We start from the raw sequence: 26,631 nt of genomic DNA, 5'->3' as shown, positions 1-26,631 counted from the left end.
ATCAGCCAATTGTTCCTTCTTTCACCTATTTTTTCATATGTTCATCGTCACCTGTTCGTCTGTATGTTCAACCATTATTCATTTATTAATGTTTCCCTTCATTTATTTGTCTCTCAGTTATGGTAGTAATTAACATTCATTGATACTTAACTGCCAGGCACCATGCTAAATGCTTTAAATTGATTGTCTCATGACAAATCTATGAAGTAGATTTCTGTGGGCTGTTTTTGTTCATGCAGACCACTTTTCTGCTTTTCCATAACCCTTTTTGTGGTTCCTGTAGGAAACTTGTTTCCCACTTAACATGGTCTTGGTGGAGCTGTCAGCTACAGTGCTCTGATCAGAGTACCCTATTTCCTGGCCACTGTGATAGACTGAAGAACTGAGTATGTGTCACAAGTACAGATAACCAGAGTTTTCTATGAGATTTGATGTTTGGATGCCAGGAGAAAGAGGGTCTCTTTTAGATCAATCAATATAAAAATGTAGGCTTGAGGCTTCTAGTGGCCATATTTCTTGCTACTAGAAGAGCACCTGTATCTTAGACCATTTTCTGTTGCTTAAAGCAGAATACCTAAATCTGGCTAATTTATAAAGAAAATAATTTATTTCTTACAGTTATAGAGGCTGAGAAGTCCAAGAGGGTACTTGGACTCTCTTGGACATACCTGGTGAGATCCTTCTTACTGGTGGGGACTTTCTGCAGGGTACTAAGGTATGGCACAGAGCATCACATGGTGAGGGGGCTGAGCATCCTAGCCCAAGTCCCTCTTAGGAAGTCCTTAGTCCCACACCCATGATAACCCATTAATCCATGGATGGATTCATCCATTTATCAAGGCAGAGCCCTCATGACCCAATCACTCCTTAAAGGCCCCACCTTTCAATATTGCCACATTGGGGATTAAATTTCTTTTATTTTTAACTTGTTATATATTTTTAAGAGACAAAGTCTCATTCTGTCACCCAGGCTGGAGTGCAGTGGCATGATCGTGGCTCACTGCAGCCTTGAACTCCTGGTCTCAGCCAGTTTTCCTGCCTCAGCCTCCCAAGTAGCTGAGACTACAGCTACAGGTGTGCACCACCATGCCCAGCCAGGGTTTAAATTTCAACATGAGTTTTGGAGGGGGCAAATATTCAAACCATAGCAACTTTGGGAGGCCAAGGCGGGTGGATCACCTGAGGTCAGAAGTTTGACACCAGCCTAGCCAACCTAGTGAAACCCTGTCTCTACTAAAAATACAAAAATCAGCCAGTCATGGTGGCACGCACTTGCAGTCCCAGCTACTCGAGAGGATGAGGCAGGAGAATCACTCAAACCTGGGAGGGGAAGGTTGCAGTGAGCGGAGGTCGTGACACTGCACTCCAGTCTGGCAACAGAGTGAGACAAAAAAGATTAGAGAGGTATCAAGGTAAGAGAGGGAGATAACATTTGAACCCCTGGATCCAACCAGGGTTGCAGATAATCTCCTTAATGAGAATTTTTTTTTTTTTTTTTTTTTTTTAAGATGGAGTCTCGCTCTGTTGCCTAGTCTAGAGTGCAGTGGTGCGATCTGGGCTCACTGCGACCTCTGCCTCTTGGGCTCAAGTGATTCTTTTACCTCAGCCTCCTCAGCCTCCTAGCCAGGCTGGGCGCCACAGCCTGGCTAATTTTTGTAGATATGGAATTTCACCATGTTGCCCAGGCAGGTCTCAAAGTCCTGAGGTTAAGCAAGCCACCTGCCTCAGCCTCCCAAAGTGCTGGGATTACAGGTGTGAGCCACTGCACCTGGCCTCATACCTAGTTTTGATATAACAAATTTAACTTTTTGCCTAAGCTGCTTTGAATTGGGTTTTTGCCATTTGCAACCAAAAAAGCCCTCAGTAAAAATGACTGTATTATTCTATTTTACAGATGGGGAAACTAAGACCCAGAAAGGTTAATTTTCCCAAGATTTCCCAGTTTATATCAAGCAGAACGCTGGTATTTGGAGCAAAATTCTGCTTTATTACCTATATGTGTCCATCTGCCCATCCATCCATCCATCCATCCATCCCATCCATTTATTTCTCTGACCATCTTTCAATGCCAAGACACTGAAGACAATTAGTATTGTTTCACTTGCCAACTTCAATTCTGAAGCTGAGTCTGGATCAGGGATTGGTAAACTTTCTGTAAATGTCCAGATAGTAAATATTTAAGATTCTGTGGGCCATACAGTCTTTGTAGTAACTACTCAGCTTTGCTGTTGTAGCACAAAAGCAGCCATAGATATATTTAAAGGAATAAGCATGGGTGTATTCCAATAAAACTTGATTTACAGAAACAGGTGGCAGGCTGCATTTGGCCCATGGGCCATAGTTTGCCAATGCTAGTCTGGATCAATGGGGAAGACATATTATGTTCTATTGCTGGGAACATGAACAGGGAGTGCCCTTGTGTTTGTACTGTGATTATATGCTTAAACGATTGTAGTGTGTCCTTGGTGTATGTGAATGATTGACTGTGTGATTGATTATGTGTCTATGTACGTATGTGTGTGGGTAGAGATGTGTAGGTGGGTAAGAGTTTCGGCAATTATGTATTTGTGTATGATGTTTTTGTTGTTTTTGTTTTTTGAGACAGGGTCTCGCTCTGTCACTCAGGCTGGAATGCAGTGGTGTGATCTCGGCTCACTGTAACCACCACTGGGCTCAAGCTATTCTCCCACCTCCCAAGTAGCTGGGACTACAGGTGCGTGCCACCACACCCCACTAATTTTTTGCATTTTTAGTAGAGATGGGGTTTCACCATGTTGCCCAGACTGGTCTCAAACACCTGGGCTCAAGTGATCCGCCCGCCTTGGCCTTCCGCAGTGCTGGGAGTACAGGTGTGAGCCACTGTGCCCGGTGGGTTTGTTTTCTGACTGCTTTTTCAATCCATCTCTTTGTGGGTCTCAATCTGCAGGGCCTGCAGGGGGCGTCCAGTGCCCAGGGAAAAGGGGCTCCTGGCCTGGACTCTCAACCTCATTGGGCCTGCAGAGGGCGTATAGCATACAGGGAAAATGGAGTGTGTGGCCTGTGGAAGTGGGGATCTGGCCTAAGTGAGCTGTCATGTCTTGTTCCAGAAAGGGGCTGGAAATGAGCAAGAAACCAAATTACTCAACTTCTGAAAGTCCCTGATCCTGGGAAGGGGTCGGCTTCACTTCCTATCCTTCTGCAAATCCTCTATCCATGTCTGGAGGGTCTCAGTCCAGCTGGAGGGGCAGAGCTTGGCTCTGCAGTCCCAGAGCGTGGGTGGAACATTGCACAGAACTTCTGGAGGTAATGGGATATCAGGATGGGGGGAAGTCTTGAGCAATAGCATACACCCCTTCCCTGCCTCCTACCCCCTGGAGCTTGAAATAACGCCACTGCCAGGGTTTCCTCAATACTTCTCTCCTCTATTCCCTGCAATTTGGGCCACTCTGAACCTCAGAGTGCCTGGGCCTGGGCTGAGCTTGCTTGGGAGAAGCTCAGGAAACAAGGGCCCCTGGATGCAAAGCGGAGGGTGACCTCTGCTACGTGGTTGGAGATGGGGAACTCTGGGGTGTCAGAGGGAGGTAGGGAGGGGAGGCTGCCTGAAGGAGGGAGCTTTGCAAATAGAACCTCAAGGATGGGTGGGAATGGAGAAAGGACATTCCAGGTAGAATGCACAGCAAGCACAAAGGCTCAGAGGAGGGACATAAGAGTTTGTGATTAATCCCAATGTAGGTGGGGCAGGGAAAGGGCTAGTGGTGGGAGAGGCTATATATGTGTGGGAGGTGGAGTGGGGGAGTTATTTCTGGTCATATATAATTTTGAAAAATTCCTGAGGAAGGAGCCATGGGGATGGCCTAGCCCAGATGCTGCAGCTGCCCTTGGGAAGGAGGCTGAAGTCAGGGCTGGGCTGTAGTAGCAGGGATGAAGAAATGGCACAGATACCAGAGACATTAAAGAGGTAGAAGTTGGGCTTGGCACAGTGGCACACTCCTGTATTCCTAGCACTTTGGGAGGCCAAGGCAGGTGGATCACTTGAGCCCAGGAGTTCAAGACTAGCCTAGGCACAATGGGGAAACCACATCTCTACAAAAAATACAAAACTTTGCTGGGCATGGTGGTAGGTGCCTGTAGTCCCAGCTTCTCAGGAGGCTGAGGTGGAGGATCTCTTGAGCCTGGGAAGTGGAGGCTGAAGTGAGCCGTGATTATGTTACTGCATAATCTGGGCAACAGAATGAGACCCTGGAAGAGCCAGGGATGGTGTACAGATCTACTTCTGCATTCCAGGCTGCAGAGCCAACTGCCTATTTGGGATTTCCTTGGCTTTCTTACAGATACTGCACTGGTCTGTTTTTGCATTGCTATAAAGAAATACCTGAATCTGGGTAATTTATAAGAAAAAAGATTTAGTTGGCTCACAGTTCTGCAAGCAATACAGGAAGCATAACACTGGCATTTGCTTCTGAGGAGGCCTCAGGAAGCTTATAATTATGGCAGAAGGGGAAGGGGGAGCAGGCATCTCATATGGCAGGGGCAGGAGCAAGACAGAAAAAACAGAGGGAGGTGCCACACGCTCTTAAACAGTCAGATCACATGAGAATTCACTCATTTTCAGGAGGATAGCACCAAGGAGGTGGTGCTAAGCCATCCATGAGAAATCCATTCCCATGATCCAGTCACCTCCTGCCAGGCCCCATTTCCAATACTGGGGATAACAATTCAACATGAGATTTGGGCAGGGACACATTTCCAAATTATGTCAGATACCTTATTCCAAAACCGAACTCCTGATTCTCAACACCTCTCTCTTAGCTTGTCTTCTCACCAGTTATCCATCTCAGAAAAGGAAGCTGCCGTCCCTCCAGGGGCTCAGACCTGAAGCCTGGTATCATCTCTGGTTTTTCCCTTGCCCTTATGCTTCAAATATAATCCATCAGCTCAGCCCCTCATTCTACTTATAAGTCCGTATCGGATTCCTCCTCTTCTCTATTCCAACTGCCACCACCTAGGTTAGGCCAGCATCATCTCTTTCCTAGACTGCTGGAAAAGCCCTTTGACTTCCCCATTCTTCTTTGTACAATTCATTTTTCCAGACTGCTGATAGGGTCTTTGTAAACTGTTAATGAGATCATGTTACTTCTCAGCTTAAATCTTTCATAGCACTTATAGAACAAAATCCTCACTCCTTCCTGTGACCTGCAAAGACTTGGATCCTATGACTCCAACCTCCCTGTCCTACCTCTTCTTATGCCGTCTCCTCCTCATCCATTGTCCTCTGGCCACGCTGGTCGTTCATTCTTGAATGGCTGGCTTCTTATCTTTTAGGTGTCCTGGTGGTTAACACTGAGTGTCAATTTGACTGGATTGAAGGATACAAAGTATTGATCCTGGGTGTGTCTTTGAGGGTGTTGCCAAAGGAGATTAACATTTGAGTCAGTGGGCTGGGAAAGGCAAACCCACCCTTAATGTGAGTGGGCACAATCTAATCAGCTGCCGGCAATATATGCAGGCAGAAAAATGTGAAAAGAGAGACAGGCCTAGCCTCCCAGCCTTCATCTTTCTCCCGTGCTGGATGCTTCCTGCCCTCGAACGTCAGATTCCAAGTTCTTCAGTTTTGGAACTTGGACTGGCCCTCCTTGCTCCTCAGCCTGCAGATGGCCTATTGTGGGACCCTGTGACTGTGTGAGTTGATACTTAATAAACTCCCCTCCTTTATTTTTATTTTTTATTTTTATTTCTTTTTTTTGAGACGGAGTCTCACGCTGTCACCCAGGCTGGAGTGCAGTGGCCGGATCTCAGCTCACTGCAAGCTCCGCCTCCCGGGTTCACGCCATTCTCCTGCCTCCGCCTCCCGAGTAGCTGGGACTACAGGCGTCCGCCACCTCGGCCGGCTAGTTTTTTGTATTTTTTAGTAGAGACGGGGTTTCACCGTGTTAACCAGGATGGTCTCGATCTCCTGACCTCGTGATCCGCCCATCTCGGCCTCCCAAAGTGCTGGGATTACAGGCTTGAGCCACCGCGCCCGGCAACTCCCCTTCTTTATATATTTCCTTCCTTCCTTCCTCCCTCCCTCCCTTCCTTCCTTCGTTTTTTTTGGAACGAAGTTTCGCTATTGTTGCCCAGGCTGGAGCACAAGGGCATGATCTCGGCTCACTGCAACCTCTACCTCCCAGGTTCAAGCGATTCTCCTGCCTCAGCCTCCTGAGTAGCTGGGGTTACAGGTGCCCGCCACCATGCCAGCTAATTTTTGTATATTTAGTAGAGACGGGGTTTCACCATGTTGACCAGACTGGTCTTGAACTTCTGACCTCAGGTGATCCACCCCCCTCGGCCTCCCAAAGTGCTGGGATTACAGGCGTGAGCCACCACGCCTGGCTCGCTCGCCCCTTCCTTCCCTCCTTCCTTCCTTCCTTCCCTCCCTCCCTCCTTCCCTCCTTCCCTCCTTCCCTCCTTCCCTCCTTCCCTCCTTCCCTCCTTCCCTCCTTCCCTCCTTCCCTCCTTCCCTCCTTCCCTCCTTCCCTCCTTCCCTCCTTCCCTCCTTCCCTCCTTCCCTCCTTCCTTCCCTCCTTCCTTCCTTCCTTCCTTCCTTCCTTCCTTCCTTCCTTCCTTCCTTCCTTCCTTCCTTCTTTGAGACGGAGTCTTGCTCTGTCACTCAGGCCGGAGTGCAGTGATGCGATCTCCACTCACTGCAACCTTTGCCTCCCGGGTTCAAGCCATTCTTCTGCCTCAGCCTCCTGAGTCACTGGGACTACAGGCGTGGGCTACCACGCCCGGCTAATTTTTGTATATTTAGTAGAGACGGGGTTTCACCATGTTGGCCAGTTGGTCTCAAACTCCTGACCTCAGGTGATCTGCCCGCCTCGGCCTCCCAAAGTGCTGGGATTACAGGCCTGAGCCATCACACCTGGCCCCTTTAGATACATCTATTCCATTAGTTCTGTCCCTTTAGAGTTTAAACTACCACCTGACAGTTGTTAGCTTAAATATTGTCTCCTCAAAGAGGCCTTCCGTAGGCACCCTATTTAAAACATGTCAGCGCCATCTCATCCTGTTTTTATCTTTCTTAACCCCTTTTATTGTATCTTTCATATACGCACCCAATTTGAAATTGTTTTATTTCTATATTGTAACAGACCTTTGTTGTTATTTTTGACCCACCAGCATTTGAACCCCCTTCCTGCATAAAAGCCCAACAGGCCAGATACTCACATTCCCAGCCTCCCTTGCATCTAAGAAAGTCCAGTCAATCTGGATGTACTTTCTCAGGGCTGTGAATCAGGTGCTAGTGATGCAAAGAAGTAAGGACCATGGGGAATCCATTTTGGTGGTGGCACTAGAATTGGTGGCAGTGCCATTGTCTGTCACTCGGCCCTTTGAGCAGATCCAGTGGTGTTTGAGGTTTCTATGACCAATTGCCATGCAGTATGAAGCCCAAGAGCAGATTGCTCACATTTCCAGCATGCTTGCCCCTGGGTCATAGTCACCTTTCTCTCAGTCTGCACCTGCAGCCTTATGGAGAGTTCTTGATGACTGTTGACTCATAAGCCAATTTTTCAGCTGGGTATATATGATTCTGCACAATTTTCTGGAACTAGTTTAGAGTGGATCACTATAGCATTAAGGCCCCATTCAGGGTGATCCTGAAAGACAGTGGAGAATAAAATTTTTCCAGTGAGCAGAACATCTTATTTTCTACTTTTCCTGAAAGAGGAGTGGTTCCTTGAGTTGGAAGCTGAGACCACCATCTGGCTTGGGCTTCTCATGCCACAGGGTGAATGAGGAGTTACCACATTGGTAGGGGGAGTTGATTCTGACTATTCAGGGGAAATTGGCTGTAGCTACATGATGAATTCATGGAGGGGTGTAAAGACACCCACGTAATTTCAGGGGACCTCCTGATGATGCCTTGGTTAAATTCAGTGGTCAAAGTTAATGGAAGACCACTGTAATCTTAATCAGGCAGGACCACCAAGGGCTAGTGTCCCTTGGATGTGAAGGTTCAGATATTTTGAGGGAATAGAATATCAACCAGTGAGGGCTGGCTGGAGGTTAAGAGACCTTCAAATGAGTCACAGGGGAAGTGTGGTATAGAATTCTGATTCCTGCCCCGTGATGTGCATGCCCTGTGCAATCTCTTCACCTTGAAGTGATGAAGTGATGCCCTTGACCCCCTGACTTGTGAATATGACAGGATATAACTTGAGTGATTAAGTTTGTATGTGGCAAAGATGAAGGGCTTTTGCAGATGGAATGAATTTTCCTAATCAGTTGACTCTGAGTTTGTTAAAAGGGAGATCACCGTTGGTGGGCCTGGCCTAACCAGGTAAACCTTTAGAAAAATGTCTGGGGTAAGAGACAAGAAGCAATAGCAAGCTGGGTGCAGTGGCTCATGCCTATAATCCTAGCACTTTGGGAGACCAAGGCAGGAGGATCATGAGGTCAGGAGATCGAGTCCATCCCAGCCAACATGGTGAAACCCCGTATCTACTAAAAATACAAAAATTAGCTGGGTGTGGTGGTGTGTGCCTGTAATTCCAGCTACTCGGGAGGCTGAGGCATGAGAATCGCTTGAACCCAGGAGGCAGAGGTTGCAGTGAGCCAAGATCACGGCACTGCCCTCCAGCCTGGCAACACAGCGAGAGTCCGTCTCAAAAAACTTCCATATTGTGGAAAGGACGATGTGTTAGTGAACAACAGGCAGTTCTAGGAGCTGGGAGCCTCAGTCCTATAAGCACAACTACCAAAAATAGCAGTGCGTTTGGAAGCGGGCTCTGAGCCTCAGATGAGATTGCAGTGCTGGATGACACCTTGAGTTCATTTCTTTTATATTTTTAATTTTTATTTTTGCTTGACAGTCTGGATATGTTTGTATGACACCTTGAGTTCAGCCTCGTGAGGCCACGGTCAGAGGACCCAGTCAACCTAGACCTACACTTCTGGCTCACAGAAGCTGTGAGATAATACATTTGAGTTATTTTAAGCTGCTAAATTTGTGGTGATTTATTTTATAGCAATAGGAAATCAATACAAGGCTGGGTGCAGTGGTTCATGCCTGTAATCTCAGCACTTTGGGAGGACAAGGCAGGCAGATCACCTGAGGTCAGGAGTTCGAGACCAGCCTGGCCAACATGGTAAAACCCTGTCTCTACTAAAAATACAAAAATTAGCCGAGCATGGTGGCAGGTGCCTGTAGTCCCAGCTACTCGGGAGGCTGAGGCAGAAGAATCACTTGAATCTGGGAGGCAGAGGTTGCAGTGAGCCGAGATGATGCCATTGCACTCCAGCTTGGGTGACCGAGGGAGACCTGTCTCAAAAAATAAAAATAAAATAAAATAAAATAAGAAAACCAATACAAGAAGAGAATAATATATGTCAGCTAAGTCCCAGAACCAGTTGCAGAACTACTGACTGTAACTTTTATCCATATTCCCTTCCTTGTGAAATGTGTCTATTTTTCTGTTCTTTAACTGACTCCTCTTTTCTTTCATCCTCCTTTATTGCATTCTTGAATATAGGTTGTTGTGGTGGTATTACTACTACTCAGCAAGATTCTGGTTTTACTTCTCATCTTGGGAGTTACCACCTCGAACTCCCAAGGCATGGGAGTGTGACCCACTTTGGCCAATGAAATGTGAACAGAAATGGCATATGTCACTTGTGGACAAAAACATTTAAGCAAGAATTTCCCTTGTTGTCTTCCTTAACTGGAGCGACCATGGAAGCCTGTGTTGAGATGAAGAAGCACGGCAAAAGATCAAAACACTTGAAAACTTGAGCTGCCACATGGACTACAGCTGTGCTGGAGACTTGCCTGGACCCACAGCAGGCTTGGCACGCATGGGGAATAGAATTTTGTTGCATTATGCTCCTCAGATTAGGATGTCATTTGTTATTACAGCATTACCTAGCCTACTCTGACCAATCAGGTGTGTTGGTGGTAGTTACCAGGTGTTAGAAAATAGAGACATAAGATTACAATACAACTAGAGGAGGAAAACATGTCACCCCAATATCTTGGATTTAGAATTGGATGTTGCTATGGAATGAATTGTGTCCCCCGCAAATTCCTGTGATAAGTCCCAACCCTAAATGTGACTGTATCTGAAGGTGGGGTCTTTAGGAGGTAACTAAGGTTAAATGAGGCCAGGTGTGGTGGCTCATGCCTGTAATCCCAGCACTTTGGGAGACCAAGGTGGGTGGATCACCTGAGGTCAGGAGTTCGAGACAAGCTTGGCCAAACTAGTGAAACCCTGTCTCTACTAAAAATACAAAAATCAGCTGGGTGTGATGTTGTGTGCCTGTAGTCTCAGCTACTTGGGAGGCTGAGGCAGGAGAATTGCTTGAACTTAGGAGACAGAGGTTGCATTGAGCCAAGATTGTGCCACTGCACTGTAGCCTGGGTGACAGAGTGAGACTCCATCTCAAAAAATAAGAAGAAGAAAAAAAGGTTAAGTAAGATCATAATCCGATAGGAGTATAGCCTTAGAAGAAGAGAAAAGGACCTCTCTTTGTCTCTCTGTGTCACACAGTAAGAAGGCGGCTGGCTGGTTGCAAGCCACAAACAAAGCCCTCACCAGAAAGTGACTATCTTGGCACTTTTTTTTTTTTTTTTTTTGAGGCAGGGTCTTGCTTGTTGCCCAGGATAGAGTGCAGTGTCATGATCACGGCTCACTGCAGCCTCGACCTCCCAGGCTTGAGAGATCCTCCCAGCTCAGCTTCCCAAGAAGCTGGGACTACAGGCACCTGCCACCACACCCAGCTAATTATTTCTTTCTCTTTTTTGTTTTTTTGTAGAGCCATTGCCCAGGCTGGTCTCAAATTCCTGGGCTGAAATGATCCTACTGCTTTGGCCTCCCACAGTGCAGGGATTACAGTCATGAGCCACTGCCACTGTGCCTGGCCCATCTTGGCACTTTTGATGGTGGACTTCTAACCTTCAGAATGGTGAGAAAATAAATTTCTGTTGTTTAAGCTCCACAGTCTATGGTACTTTGTTATGACAACCTGAACTGACTAAGATGGATGTGATAATTTCTAAGGCTGTGAGTCGTCTGTCTTTGGGGAGGGGTGAATTTTTTTTGGCTGCATAAACAAAGGTGATATTATGTTAGGTGATACCCTTAATTTTCTAAGAAATCTAGGGTTTGGGAAGAAAGATGTATGTTGATCTTGGATAGCCATAGTGTGAACTATAGAGATATTTATTATTATATTCATTGCCCACAAAGTTAGCCCCTTTCTGTGTTTGAGAAATTTCCTATTATATTACTCTTGGCTACTGGTAGACTTTGCTTTCCATCATAGAATCCCCAAAGGTCACATATTAATTTTCCCAGCCCCCTCTGCACTAGGACTTGGACACATGACCTAGGCTTTGCTAATCATAATCACCTTCCAACGACTGTGAATAGGAAACTAGTAGCGATGTGAAGGAGTGGGGTTATTAGAGAATCTATTTCTGGTGGTGGTAGGAGGGGTGGTGAAATCTCTTTTACAGGAGCAGCTGTAGCTATGATTCCAGAGGTGGCATCTGGCAGGCTGACCACCTAACACTGGTGAGGCTTGGGGCAATAGTAAAAGTGGAGGGCCGCTATCTAAATATTTAAAAGGTAAAAATCAAGCTAACAAGTTGTCAAATGAAAGATGTGTCTGTCTTCCTTACCTTGAAAAATATGCTTGCTTGCTTTCTTCTTTTTTTTTTTGAGACAGTTTTGCTCTGTTGCCCAGGCTGGAGTATAATGACACGATCTCAGCTCACTGCAACCTTTGCCTCCCGGGTTCAAGAGATTCTCTTGCCTCAGCCTCCCAAGTAGCTGGGATTACAGGCATGCACTACTATGCCTGGCTAATTTTTGTATTTTTAGTAGAGAAAGGGTTTTTCCACATTGGCCTAGCTGGTCTCGAACTCCTGACTTCAGGTGATCCACCTGCCTTGGCCTCCCAAAGTGTTGGGATTACAGGCGTGAGCCACCATACCTGGCCAAAAAATATACTTTCAAAACAACTTGGAGGCTAGGTTTAAGTTGAGACTTCTTGAACTCCTTGGAGTTCCATGATGGAATGAGGTGGTAAGGGGAGAACCCGTCACTAGCCCTCCACTTGTCCCTCTCCTCTTCTTATCCACAGTTCTATCCTGCACCATGAAGGGTCTCATGTGCCTGGGTGTAAACACTCCAGCTCCGAACATACAAGCTCTTTCTACATTCCCTGCAAATAGCTACTTCTTGGCTCCCCTCTGGACCTGGTAGTGTGTATATCAGTGATACAGTCTATCCTAGGAAGAACAGATCTGAGGAAGAGGCCCATATGGATATTGGAAGCTACTTGGGGGCATTTGGGCAGGAAATTCTGTTTTTCAGTTCCTGAAATGTGGTCTAGAAGAAAAGAATGAGTTCTGGGTGGGTGCTCCCTTGATTCTGTGGACTTTTTTTCCCTGTGTCCAGAAATATGATTAGAGGAGGGCCAGATTAGGGTCATCTAAAACATAGAATGTAGGGCAGGAGCCCCAGTTGTCTCGACATAAGCGTTGTCTTGGCCACTTGGCATCCCCTTTTGGTGGTGCAACCATGCTGTCTTGGAGGCCTATCTGGACCATCTGTACTGTACTGTATGCTCTGGGAGTGGTTCTGGCTGCCTAGGCTCACTTATTCTTGCTATTTTCTGCATCTTCCCAAGGTCTTTTTAAATAAACTCCTTTTCTGTTGGAATCAGCCAGTGAGTTTCAGTGGCTTGCAAGTAAGAATCCTGATCAACACTTTTGTTTATTTGCCTTCTGTTTTTGGAGGAGAGGGGGAAGATTCATGAAGACCAAGACCATATCTATCTTGTTCACTATTGTATCACCAGCACCTAGAATAGTGCCTGGAATGAATAAGTGTTCTGGGTTGCAGACAGTAATGAGACATCTCTTTAGACATGAGGGGTTTTCCCAGGGCTGGAACCCTATATGATGGCAGTGCTGAGACTCCTGGGGGCCCTACACTAACATTCAGAGCGATACTCTGGCACTCAGTGCTGCCATACAGGAACCATTTACATAGACTACAGAGAGGATGGTGCCCCCTGGAGCTGTGCAGTGCTGCTGTGCTGCCTGACAGGTTTAAGTGTTTCTGACAGTGGTAGGGTTTCCTGAGAGGAATGGTGGCTTGATAGTAATGGGGAGACCTTGACATTAATGGGAGTCCTGTCAGCAATGAGGACATCATAGATATTGGGACATCCTGTCAGGGATGGGGGCTCCTAAACTGATGAGCACTTTACAGTGTTGAGGCCCTGACAGAAGGGCTGGCTTCCTCTTGGGAGAGGACCCTTGAAATGATGGTTTGACAGGAATGAGGTCGATGTGGTGATTGGGGTTTGGATGGTGTTAGGCTCAGATTTCCAGGGACCGGGATTCTGAGATCAAAAGCCCTAGGAGATCTGGTTGTCCCAGAATAGTAGTGTTCCCGCGGCTGGGGTGAAAGCTTTCCCACCTCTGCCAAGTTGGAACTGAGGGCGGCTCTTATCTTCTGCATCCCACTGGAGCCATGGGGAAGACCCAAAGGCCCTAGAAGTAGAGTGGGGAGGCCTGATTCCCTCATCTACCCTGATCCTTAGAGGTTCTGTCCTCGCTCTTTTCTTCCAACCCTGCCCTTCCTGCCCCTGGCCCCTTGGGAGATGAAAGTGCTCCTCAGAAATGGGTCTTTTGAGAGTTGATGCTGCCCTGCTGCCCTCAGATGCTTTGCTCTTCAGAGGTCCTCTGCCACCTGCCGATCAGACGCCAGGCCCCACTCCTTTCCAGGAGCCCTGCCTGTCAGAGGGTTTCTTATCCTGCCTCTACCCCTACCCTCCAGATCCCCAGCACTGTCCCTACATTCCTCATTTCCTTTCAATATCACCAGGTCCTGGCATCTGATACTCCCCTGGGAATAGGAGTAGGGTGGGCATTGCTGTAGCCCAATCCCCTTCTCTACTCCTCTGCCATTGGGAAAACTGAGGCCTGAGTAAAATCCCTCTTTGAGGCTTGGGGGAAGCTGATACCCCTTCTACTGCAGAGGCACAGGAGGTTGGAAGCCCTCTAGGGTGTGTGTCTTTGTGTCTGGGTTCAAGTGCGGGGACCCTACCTGTGGCCACCAGCTTCCTCTCTTGTTTATTTCCCCAGCTTTTTCTAGCAAGCTGAGCTTTTCTACCCCCACTAGACTTCCCAACCCCCAGCCCTCAGTCCAAGTGCTGCCCATCAGGCAGGCTTAGACTGCAATCCCAGCTTTGCCACTCACCAGCTGAGTTGACTTGGGAGGTAATTCTCCTCTCTGTGCTTCAAATTCCTTATACATAGAATGGTACTGATACCTCATGGGATCGTTTGAGGGTGCCATGATGTAATGCCAAGAAAGGACTCAGCTTGGAGACTTGCACATGGCCAGCACACAGAAGTAGCGACGTTCCCTATTCCCATGGGCCGCTTTTCCACTTCTGGCCCTGCTATACTGTTCTCCATTTGTAATTAGGAGATAGGTCAACTCGGAGAAGTGGTATGTGTAGTAGTTCAGAGTAGATATTCTGGAGCCAAACTGCCCAGACAGGAACCCCAGCTCTGCCTTTTTTCTAGTTGTCCAGCCTGGGCAGGTGACTTAACTTCTGTACCTCAGTTTTCTCAGCTGCAACATAAGAATGGTAATAGCACTTAAAGCAGTGCCCAGTACCTGGTAAGCATTAGTGGTGAATTAGCTAATACTCAGAGCCATGTCCTTCCATGTGGACAAAGTCTCAGGGGTCACCTAGGAAGTTATCTGACCAGAGAAATGCCTGCTAATTCCTACAGAGGGGCACTTGGAGGAAATTTCCCAATTAGGAGTCCTGAGCCTTCACAAAACTGTTATTTCTAAGATTTTCTGGTGGTTTCTGAGTTTCCCGTAGCCTAGAAGGAGGGGGTGACATGGAGCTTGCCTGCCGAGAAGCTGAATATGAGATGATCAAAACATGATCAAAACCGTATGAAGCTGGCTCTGAACAAACACTCAACCACACAGCAGAGATAGCCCCAGCTGTCTTGAGAACTGGATGTGCTCCTGGTGGGGGGCGGGACATGGTGGGAAAAGGCCATGTTCAGTTCCATTTTTGTTAATCATATGTGTATTGGGGCTTATTTTGTACCAGACCCTGTCAGAGCAATGTTGGCAATGGAGTTGGATGAGGCCCAACCTTTCCCTCGGGAGCTCTCTCAACAAATAGAAAAGGGAGCTTTTCATCACCCAAAGGCTAAGAGAAACCTGAGCAGAGGTGTCAGATACTTTTAGGAAGATATTGGCTACTGAGATATTGGCCTTTATGATGGGAGGTATCACCCAGCTGCAGGCCTTGAACCTGTAACAGATGCCATGTGCCCTAGAGAGGAAGGTGTCTATCTAGAGGCAGGCAACAAGGCCTCCACATCCTAACTGGGGAGCTAGGAGTCCACACCATTCCTCAGAGGGCTGGCAATCTCTAGTGGGCTCCTAGCCCACCAGAACTCTGGATAAATGAAGATGCAACAATCGTCAGTGACTCACCATGAAGCAGAAAGCAGATGTTGATTAAATGGAGTCCCAGGGCTGAGAATGTTAGAGTGGGGCAGGATGCTCAGTTGCTCCAGTTGCTCAGATTGCTGAGCTTATGTACCTGGCAGGGAGATAAGACCCAGTGTCCAGGATGGGTTGATATGGTTGGGGGGTGGGAAAAAGAGGAAGGCAAAAAGCTAGGATGGAAAACACTGGCTATAGAAGGGGTGGGGAGGGTTGCATGCCAGCTCCCCTAGGGCTCTGGTGTCCACCCCCTCAGATTTCCTCCAAATTCTTCATTTCCCAGGCTTCCAGGGTCAATTGAATCCAAGGCACTTCACTAGCTCCTAGACTATTTTCTCTGTTTCTGAGCCTCAGTTCTCCTTTGATCTCAGAAGGTGGCCCCAGGGAGTGTTTTCTGGATGTGCCAGACTTTGTGGGGTATCTATGCAAATGCTGGCGGTTTAGTATAAGAACTAAAGAATCAGGAGCCAAGTTGTTGTTTGGAAGGAGTCTCAAAAATCAAGCTTCTCTCTCCCATCTGACAAATGGGGAAACTGGGTCTTGGGGTGCAGAATGGAAAAGGAACTTGCCCAGAGTCGCACAATGAGTGGGGCAGAGACAGGATCATGGGACTCTGGCCCAGGCAGTGAATTCAGGATTTGCTCTGTACCTCCTGGCAGCAGTGTCATGGAGGTAGTATCCAGGGGCCCCTGTCCTGGTAGCATATTCTTCAAGGCTCCTACTCTCACCTGCCCTGCTCTGTCTGTGTGTTCCTCCGATAGTCCAGAGAGATCACTTTTGTTGCTTCTGTGGCAGACTGACTTCCTGTAAATGTCACTGGCACTGAGAGGGTTTTCAGGCAATATGCTCCCCCCACCCCCGCCATGTGCATTTGTCCTCTGAGACACCAGCCTGCTGGGATGCGGGGCATGGGATCCACAGCTGGGAGACGTAGAACGCCATGGCTGGCTGGCTCGGTGGATGGATGAAAGAATGGCTGGGTGGGAAGTGGGTGAGTGGATGGTTGGATGGATGGAGGTCTGATGAATGCAGAAACAGCTGAATGAATGGATGCATGGATGCATGATCCCAGTGATTCTAAGACCTGGGATACCCAAGGTTTTGAGCACTTGCATCTGGGAGCAGAGGAGAGGAAGAGGATGTCATGCTGTCAGTGAGGAAGGGCTGCCACAACTCCCTCAACATTTCTCCCTTTTCTTTTTTTTTTTTGAGACGGAGTCTCGCTCTGTCACTCAGGCTGGAGTGCAGTGGCTGGATCTCAGCTCACTGCAAGCTCCGCCTCCCGGGTTTACGCCATTCTCCTGCCTCAGCCTCCCAAGTCGCTGGGACTACAGGCGCCCGCCACCTCGCCCGGTTAGTTTTTTGTACTTTTTAGTAGAGACAGGGTTTCACCGTGTTAGCCAGGATGGTCTTGATCTCCTGACCTCGTGATCTGCCCGTCTCGGCCTCCCAAAGTGCTGGGATTACAGGCTTGAGCCACCGCGCCCAGCCCATTTCTCCCTTTTCAAGGCCTGCCCAGGCCTGGTTTTGTTGCTGGCTGAGGTATACCTGATATGACGACGGCCTCTCTTCCCAGGCAAGGGTGCTCAATCTGGCCGCCTTGCTCTCATCTGACCCCAGTGGCACAGACTTGTCACTCCCAGCTGGAGAGGGCCTTAGAGAACACCATCTGGAGGCCAGCCTGCTTCCCCAGGGGACTTCTCAAGTACGAGGCCCTCACTCTGTACAGAGAAGCCCTGTGGGATGCTCCAAGAGTCACACGGCTCTCATCTCCCAGAGCTGAGATTCCTTTCTGGTCTCATCTGGGGAGATGTCTCTCGTCTCAGTGTTGCCTTTGAGCCCTGGAGCCCATGTAGACTGTAGGGGTGGTGGTAGGGCTCCTCTATGCGGAATCTCTTGTGTTTCCCTGGCTACTCCTTCTTCCACCCCGTGGGCCTCTCTCCTGTCTCTGACCTCTGACTTCCAGATCTGTCTGTCAGTGTCCCTGAGAGGCATGGCCCCAGGATTGTAAAGATGGGGCTGGACCTTGCTCAGTTTGGCTGAGAGAGGAAGGCTGGCCTGGAAGTCAGATTCTGTATGGACAGAATGGACAGATGGGCCCTCAGCCCTGGCTTCTGAGTCTTTCCTCACATATTTATTCATTCACTAAACAAATATTTATTGAGGGACTGCCTTGAGCCAAGCAGCATGCTGGACACCAGAAAAACAGTGGAACCCAAAAGAGATGTGATCCCAGTCCAAGAACATGGACAAATTTGGACAAACCAGCAAATATAAGTCAGTATGATGAATGCTGTGAGGGGCTACTACAGGAGGCTACCTAACCCAGCCTGGGGTCAGGGAAGGCTCCCTGGATGAAGAGGCATCTGGACCCAGATGGGAAGCCAGGTGGGCAGAGGAGAGAGAAGAGTGTGCCAGACCAAGGGAAGGGCGTGGGTGGATGGGTATTTTCCCCCTAGGCAGTAGAGCTGGGTCCTTTGCCCCACTCCTCCTCCCCCAGCCATGAGAGCTGATTCCCCACAACTCCCTTCCCCTGAGTGACACTGGATCCCTCAGACACCTGGATGCTTGAACACCTGGTTTGGAGAGCAAAGACTGGGAGGCATGAGACACTGGCTCACTCAGGGAACTGATCCAAGCTTAGTGTTGCTGAACTATGGAAAGCAATGAGGCTGATCCTGAGAGCAGCAGGTTGTTAAGTGAAGGTGAGCGAGGAGATCCCTTAGGCCACAGAAGAGAAAATAGATACTGCCATTCTACCTCCCCCTTCCTATTCCTGTCCTCCTGGCTAGACAGCAAACAGACAGCAGACAGATCTATGGGTGCCAGGTGGCTTTTTTTTTTTTTTTTCTTTAAGGCTAGTCAAGCAGTGGGAGTGGAGAAGGAAGAAAGAAATCTGTAACTGGTTGTGATCAATTAGTTGTAAACACCAGGTGGTTTTATTGGTAGCATTGCAGTCTGGGGGTGGAGCAGCTTTACTCTGACCACGCTCACCCTCTTGCTCACACTCACACGCACACACACCCCAGGCCCTGTCCTGGCTGGTCAGGTCTGGTGCAGAGGAGCTGGAGGCCTGGTGCTTCCTTCTGGTCCTCGGTTCCCCAGATTAGGTAATAATTCACAACGCTTCACTCGGACTCCAGGCTCCCTCTGGTGCTGTCATGGGTTAACTGCTGCGGCGCTTCATCTAGAGGAGGCAGGAAAGGAAGGGTCACAGGCTGGAATCTTAGACAGGAGCTCAGAGAGAGGATACAGGGCCAGGGAGGCCAGGCTTGCCTTGGTTGAGGTCCTCTGCAGTCTCTGGATGATGCGTTCTACCCAGGACTGGTCTGGGGGTGCACAGAGCTGGCGGCCCCTCAGTGTGGTGAACCTGGGGTGAGAGGTCAGAGAGAATGGAGCCCCAGAATCCAGCGTATCTGGGGACCATGTCTGGGAACCTGTTTCAGGGATTTCCTTGAAGGGGTTGGGCTTGGCATGGAGAAGGGGAATAAGAAGGTGGGAGTCTCAGCAGGGGCTAAAAAGGGAGATGAGGCTAGACACCCTCCCCACCACTCACACCACAGCAGGCACCCTGCAGCCATCCTTGATGAGAAGGTAGCGGAAATTCCTCACGATGTACCCCGGGATGGGTTTCTGGGTCACAGACAGGCAGCAGTCTTCAGCATCATTGGTGCCACTCAGAGTTGGGGCTGGGATGGGGAAAGAAGGTGACAGGACACAGGGCCCTTGAGGGTGGCGTGGCCATGGCCCTAGCTCGGATTAAGGACACCTCTGTGTGTGTATGTGTGTGTTTGTGTTTGTGTGTGTGTGATGGGGTAGGGGAGGAGTTAGACCTGGTATTTAACCAGCATGCACCAATATGGCTCTGGCTCTGCTGGTTGCTAAACATATTGTCATACTTCTAAACTGTTTTGCAAATAACCACTGCCCTGAGCCCCACAAATGACTTCCTGCTGCCCTGATCACCCCAACCTCTCTCCCAAGACAATCCAGCAAGTAAAGAGTTAATGCAAGTCACAGTGTGGGAGGGGTGTGGGGTGGGGTAGGCTGGTGTTAGGAGCCTTATTAATTGCTAAATTTTTGAATATCAGCCTTGGCTTGGTGTCTGCCATTCTCCCTACCTTAAGCAAATCTCCTTCTGCCTGGGAAACGGAGGCAGCAGGAAATAGAGCTTGCAGAGACAGCCACAGCCATAGGCCCCAGGATGTACTAAGAGACACACCCGCATTGGAATTCAGGGGCACAGGGATACCCACACTAACAGGCACACATGCAGGGACCCGCCAGGCTCACCGAAACATGCAGACCTAAGCATTCGCCTGAACTCACCATGTCCCTTACGTCCAGTGCCAAGCAATCTGAGATCTAGACATTACCCACTGCCAGCCCCTCACTGCCCCTGACCCTGACTCTTCCTTCAGCCTTACCTGGGGAGGTCCAGAGAACCAGCAGGCTGAGGGCCAGTAGCAGGGCCATGGAGGGTGAACAGAGGCAGGCCAATGGTGAATATGTAAGTGCCAGCTGTCTTGGTGTGTGCAGGATCTGTGCGAGGCTGCAGGGCGACTGGGATGCAGGGGTGAAATGCAAGGTATGAATGATGTGAGGCTGGGAATGTGAGTCCTGCAGCTGACTCCTATTTATGGCCAGAGCTTCACTTTCTCTGCCTGAAATTCCCCTTCATGTCCCATTCTGTGATTCCCCTGTTACCTCCCTCTTTCTGGCAGAATCTCACTCTGCCCCTCCTTCTTCCCCACTGCGGTTGCCCTTTCCTTCTGCTTTCCTTGGCTCCTGCTCTGAGAACTTAAGTCTGCAGTCTGGCCCAGTAAAGGGGGTTGTGCACTGTTTCTCCAGAGAAAGGGATTGCTCTGTCATCCCATCGGTGGCATTTGCATCATCAATCATGGAGCTGGGGTTCAGAAGTGATGGTCAAAGGTGGGGCTCCCTTCCTTAGGTTTATCCCTTGTCCTCACTGGTGCTTCTTTCTTGGGAGGCTGATGGTGAAGAAGGCTCCCTGGCACCCTCAGGACAACCATGAGAGCCTGGGGTGGCCTCCAAGGTCCCACCATATGGGAACCAGTCCTTCCCTTGGGGCAAGCAGAGCTGAAAGGCCAGGTACCTTGGGAAGAGACCCAGGACCCCCATCCCACATCTCTGGCCTCTGGGGCTCAGCAAGCCCTCCGTTTCCTCCGTTTACCATTTTCCTACGTCCAACACCTGGGTCAAAGGAACAGCTGGAGGGAGACTGGCTTGGAATAGGCCCCTTCATTTTCCCCCTTTTCTCAGTCCTGGGAACCAAGAGGGGATTTCTAAGGAGAGGGGCTGGCCAGCTCATATTCAGACAAATCTTAAAATTTCAAGGAATCGACTGATGGAGGAGGGGACAAGTGACTTCCCCCTTATGAGAAAGGTCAGAAGAGAAGGCCTCGAAAGAGAAACTAAATATGAAACGCCCATTCACCCTTCATCACCCAAGTCCTAGACCCTCTCTTGGATGCGGAGAGGGAGGGGGAACATTTCCCTCTTAAATTTCTGACTTAGCTTCTTTCCATTCATTAATCATAATAATAGTAATGGTATTTTTTGATTGTTTGCTATGTGCTAGGCTCTATGTCAAGGACTTTACCACTATTACCTTGCTTAACTTTCCCAAAACAATATAATTGATGTAGTTTTTCTTATTTTCGCGTTATTATTCTTATTTTACCCATAAGGAACATGAGGCTCAGAGCACAAAGCCACACAGCTAGTAAGTACTGGAGCATGATTTGGACCCAGGTGTGCTCTAGGGTTTACACTCTTTACCTTCACCCCACACCACCTGTCTGCCACTTGGTCATGGCACAGCACGGGTAGTACACGGTGCAGAGGAGGGAGACTCTGCAGACAGAGTGCCTAGCTTGGGATTCAGATTCCACCACTTACTAACTGCGACAAGATGAAAATTCTCCAGTTTCTGTGTCTTAGTGTCCTTATTTATAAAATGGGAATGGTAGATCTACATCTCAGGATTAAATGAGGTACCCTGAGTAAAGCCCTTAAAAGCCCTTAGCTTAGAGGCTGATGCACAATAAGTTCTGTTAGCCATTGTTCTTCTTTTGTCCTTTCTTTTTTTTTTTTTGGGACAGAGTCTCCCTCTGTCACCCAGGCTGGAGTGCAGTGGCGTGATCTTGGCTCACTGCAAGCTCTGCCTCCCGGGTTCATGCCATTCTCCTGCCTCAGCCTCCTGAGTAGCTGGGATTATAGGCACCTACCACCACGCCCGGCTAATTTTTGTATTTTTAGTAGAGGTGAGGTTTCACCATATTGGCTAGGCTGGTTTCGAACTCCTGACCTCAAATGATCTGCTCGCCTCTGCTTCCCAAACTGTTGGGATTACAGGCGTGAGCCACCATGGCTTTCATTAATTCATCCATCCATCCCTCTTTCCATTGATCTATCCATTCCTCTGTCCATGGTGGTTCTGGTTATTCTGTTTGACCCAATCTATCCATTTTCCACTCTTCACGGCCCTGCTCTGCTCCCTGGAAGGCTGACCTCTGCAGATAGCATTACTCAGGGTCTCCTGCTCTCTGGCTTCTGTTTGGGGCTGGCCCATGGGAAGCAGCAACAGGAGATCAGTGGTGGAAGGAGAGAGGCTGGGGTATTAATTCCCCAAATCTTTCATCTTGTTGCAGTTCTGGCAGTGAATAATTTCCCTTGTGGCAGTTGTTCTCAAAGAGTAGCCTTTGGGCAGCAGCAGCAGCATCACTTGGGAGCTTGTTAGAAACATGAATTCTTAGATTTTACTTCCCACTTACCACATCTGAGACTGAGGATGGGGTCCAGCAAACTGCATTTTCACACACCCTCCAGGTGACTCTGATACATGCTAAAGTTTGAGATCCAAACAAGCCTCAGAGATACCATCAAATGTATACCTCATCCCAGGAGTCTTAGGAGGAGAATAGAGAGAATAGGGCATTAAAAAAATTGAAGAAATAATGACAAAACATCTGAAATCTGATGAAAAGTATGAATATACATATCCAAGAAGTTCACTGTGCCCAGCCTGCTATGTTATTATGTTTATCAGAGATCTTTGTTTCTTTGTGTGGCTGTAAGTTATTATTTTTTGTTCTTTTGTTTCATTCTGAAGGTCTCCCTTTAGCATTTCTTTGTTTGTTTGTTTTTTGTTTTTTATTTCTCCCTTTAGCTTTTCTTATGGGCAGGTCTACTATTAATGAACTTCATAAGTTTTGTTTATCTGGAACAGGAGTTTGAGACCAACCTGGCCAACATGGTGAAACTCCATTTCAACTCCTGACTCCTCAGCTACTCAGGAGGCTGACGCAGGAGAATCCCAAGGCTCACATTGACCTCCCAAAGTGGTCTACAGATTGAAGCCCACTGGTCTAGAGTGATCCTTTTGGGTTGCCTCCCTTCCACGGGTCTATCTCTATTCTTTTTTTTTTGACACAGAGTCTCAATATGTCACCCAGGCTGGTGTGCAGTGGCACAATCTCAGCTCACTGCAGCCTCTGCCTCCCACGTTCAAGCAATTCTCCTGCCTCAGCCACCTGAGTAGCTGGGATTACAGGGACCTGCCACCACGCCCGGCTAATTTTTTTTGTATTTTTAGTGGAGACGGGGTTTCATCATGTTGGGCAGGCTGGTCTTGAACTCCTGACCTCAGGTGATCCACCCGCCTTGGCCTCCCAAAGTGCAGGGATTACAGGCGTGAGCCACCGTGCCTGGCCTAATTTTTGTATTTTTAATAAAGATGAGGTTTCACCATGTTGGCTGGTCTCGTCTCAAATTTCTGACCTCAGGTGATCCACTCACCTCAGCCTCCCAAAGTGCTGGGATGACAGGCTTTGGAAACACTGTTCCCTCCTCTTGCCCCTTCAAGCCTTTGTATGGTAATGGCTTCTCCCCATTGCTAGACCCCAACAGCTTATCATCCCATGTTGGTTCCTTAATATTGACCCAATCTCTTAAATTGTCCTTTTATTAAAATCTTTCCAATTAAATTTTTTTGAGTGTATGTGATATTGTGAAATATATATCTGGTCTTCATCTTCCTTTTCTGACATATAGCTCCTGAAATCCTTGGAATCTTGGGATAGATTGTGTCTTTTGTATGCTAATGAGATAACTGGTGGCTGGAGGCCTCTAGACAGCCTCTGGATAGGAGCTGGTCAGCAGAAGAACCAGCCACATGGTTAGAGAGTTGGAACATTCTCTAACATTCTCTAGTGGTGGGGAGTCCCACCCACTCCCCACTTCTGGGTAGGGGAAGAGGGGTTGAAGCTTGAGTTGATAAACCAATGGCTGATGATGTAATCAATCATACCTATGTACTGATACTTCCATTAAAAACCCGAAAGGATTAAGTTGGTGTAGGGGCTTCTGGATAGCTGAAAACATGGAGGTTCTGGAGGAGGGTGCCCAGAGAGGGCATGGAAGGTCCACACCTTTTTTTTTTTTCCCATACCTCACTCTATGCATCCCTTTCATCTGGCTGTTTATCTGTCCTTTCTAATATCCTTTATAATAAATGGGTAAGCATAAGTAAATGTTTCCCTGACTTCTGTAAGCCCCTCTAGCAAATTAATTGAACCCCAGGTGGGTTGTGGAAACCCCTATTTATAGCGGGTCACTCAGAAGCATAGGCCAAAATCTGTGCTTGCAATTGGTATCTGAAGTAGGTGGGCAGTCTTGTGGAACTGAACCCTCAACTTGTGGGATCTGATGCTACCTCCAGGTAAATGATGTCAGAATTGAATTGAATTAGAGGACACCCATCTGGTGTCCACTGAGGAACTGTCTGCCAGAGAATTTCTCAGCGGGGAGAAAAATCCCACACACTTATGAATAACCAGAGGTCACAGAAGTATTGAGTGGTGAGAGGGAGTAGAGAGTAGGGAAACATGGTTTTCCCTGTATCCTTGGAGTGTGCTATGTTTCCTGCCAGGGTTCTCACTGATATAATTGGTAGTACCAGGACATAGATTCCCAAAATGCAATTCTAGGATTGGCTTGCCCTTGATGAGGGCATGGATGGTCTCTGTGCTTGGGAAAAGAGGACACAAGTAATCTGGAGCATGTAGAAGCATCACAGTCACTTAGACTATCACTCATGAGGCATGGATGAAACGTTGGAAGTTAAGACATGAGGAGATAAAGTACCTGAGGCACTTACTTACTATGGCCACAAATGATGATTGTAAATGGTGATTACTATATTGTTACTATAGTACTATAGTACTATATTGTTACTATAGTACTATATTGAGGCCAGAACCTCACTGGCCATTTCTGATTGTGCTAGTAAAATTCCAATACAAAAGATAAGGTTAGGCCAGGCACAGTGGCTCACGCCTGTAATCCCAACATTCTGGGAGGCTGAGGGGGGCAGATCACTTGAGGTCAGGAGTTTGAGACCAGCTTGACCAACATGGCGAAACCCTGTCTCTACTAAAAATAGAAAAATTGGCCAGGCATGCTGGTGGGCGCCTGTAATCCCAGCTACTCGGGAGGCTGAGGCAGGAAAATTGCTTTAACCTGGGAGACAGAAGTTGCGGCGTGCAGAGATCATGCCATTGCACTCCAACCTGGCAACAGAGCGAGACTCTATATATAAAAAAAAAGGTTAGACCATGAACTTCTAACTCAAATGGAAGTCTTAAGGAATGTTTATTATATGTGGCCACATGACAGATATGGCTGAGGATCAGATCCAAGACCCAAGTGTCTTGGATTGATGTCTGAGTGATGATGCCCTTATGCTAGAATAAAGGCACTGTTGGGAAGGCATAGGACTCTGAAACTTGGAATGGTGACATTTGAGCAGAGATGAACAAAGCTGAGAACTCTGGACCTTCAAATCCCCCTGAATCTTCCTTGGTGGCAGAAAATAATTCCCCCTTCCCCTGTAAACCATGAAGGATCCAACCTTCCCTTCCATTAGATAATAACTCTCTGTCAAAGGGCATGCCTTTTCTCCTCAGGACCCACCCTGACCAGACCTCAGAGTCTCCAGGCCCATATTTCGAGTTCAATCCTAACATTGTTTAGACAGGAAAGTACAGGATGTGCTCCAAGAGCAAGAGTGTAGGTGCTGGGAAATTTGCAGGAACTTGTCAACTTGTCCTGGGAGAATCCCAGGAACCAGTGAGGACAAATTTATTGATATAGGTGTCCTCATGCACGATTTGGGTATCATTGTGTTAATATTAGCTGAGCACCTGGGAGTTGTGTTAATATTCTGTTGGGTTGATTTCTGGAAGCCTGGATTTGACAGTGGCCTGTGATCAGTGAGGTTGAGGTGCTAGAACCTCGCTGGCCTGCTGTAGAACACAGCTCCTCAAACTTTAATGTGTGCATGATTCACCTGGGAGAATCTTATTAAATTGTAGATTCTATTCAGTAGGTCTGGAGTGAAGCCCAGGATGTTTCATGTTTCACATTTACAATTTTGTTTTGTTTTTATTTTTGAGACGGAGTCTTGCTCTGTCGCCCAGGCTGGAGTGCAATGGCACCATCTCGGCTCACTGCAACCTCCACCTCCTGGGTATTCTCTTGCCTCAGCCTCCCAAGTAGCTGGGATTACAGGCGCACGCCATCACACCCGGCTAACTTTTGTATTTTTAGTAGAGATGGGGTTTCATCATGTTGTCCAGGCTGGTCTCGAACTCCTGACGTCAGATGATCCACCCAGCTTGGCCTCCCAAAGTGCTGGGATTACAGGCCTGAGCCACCACACCTGGCCTTCATGTTTCACAAACTTTTAAATGATGCTGATGCTGTGGTCCTTGGACTATACTTTGAATAGTAAAGTAGAGGAAGAGGTTCAAAGGTTAGAAATGAATGTTGAAGTTACCTGTTTTGTACACCTCCAAAGGGCCCAGAAAGATACTTTCTTCTTCAAGGCAGCAAGAACACATTACTGAGGGGAACGTCAACTCTTTGAAAAGCACTGTGTGACTTCTTTAATAGGCTAGAAATGAGGTTGTGAGATGCTCTCTTGGGACTGGGTAGCCTTATTTCAAGGTGAATGATGGAATTCTTGCGTGGTAGAGGACAGGTGTTACCACCTAACCATGAGTGATAAGATGAGTGAAATTACTATGAAATC

The 26,631-nt window shown here is 48.0% G+C and overlaps 4 protein-coding genes across 9 annotated transcripts in view; all 4 read right to left on the bottom strand.

Annotated features, from left to right (window-relative positions):
- The window catches only part of LOC126937437 (uncharacterized), a 265,633-nt gene that overhangs the window by 7,406 nt on the left and 231,596 nt on the right, over positions 1 to 26,631 (bottom strand). The gene's annotated exons all lie outside the window — the stretch shown is intronic.
- DCTN3 (dynactin subunit 3) overlaps positions 1 to 26,631 on the bottom strand; it is a 237,471-nt gene that overhangs the window by 58,367 nt on the left and 152,473 nt on the right. The window contains exon 1 of one of the 4 annotated variants that reach the window (XM_050760846.1): positions 1,438 to 1,441. The exons of the other annotated variants lie outside the window; for them this stretch is intronic. The gene's annotated coding sequence lies outside the window, so the exon portion shown is untranslated. Of the gene's footprint in view, positions 1 to 1,437; positions 1,442 to 26,631 lie in introns of those variants that run through there. 4 annotated transcript variants of the gene reach the window in all.
- The window catches only part of SIGMAR1 (sigma non-opioid intracellular receptor 1), a 168,799-nt gene that overhangs the window by 36,871 nt on the left and 105,297 nt on the right, over positions 1 to 26,631 (bottom strand). The window lies entirely within an intron of this gene.
- Positions 18,432 to 20,243, bottom strand: CCL19 (C-C motif chemokine ligand 19). The gene is made up of 4 exons (XM_050760864.1): positions 19,943 to 20,243; positions 19,072 to 19,204; positions 18,792 to 18,885; positions 18,432 to 18,702 (listed from the first exon to the last, which is right to left on the bottom strand). The coding sequence occupies exons 1-4, from the start codon at positions 19,989 to 19,991 to the stop codon at positions 18,682 to 18,684; spliced, it is 297 nt and encodes a 98-aa protein (XP_050616821.1). The 5' UTR covers positions 19,992 to 20,243; the 3' UTR covers positions 18,432 to 18,681.

Source organism: Macaca thibetana, chromosome 15 (genome assembly GCF_024542745.1).
Source record: "Macaca thibetana thibetana isolate TM-01 chromosome 15, ASM2454274v1, whole genome shotgun sequence".
NCBI classification, from domain to species: domain Eukaryota; kingdom Metazoa; phylum Chordata; class Mammalia; order Primates; family Cercopithecidae; genus Macaca; species Macaca thibetana.
The sequence above is the reverse complement of the archived record's forward strand: the minus strand, read 5'-3'. Positions and strand labels throughout refer to the sequence as shown.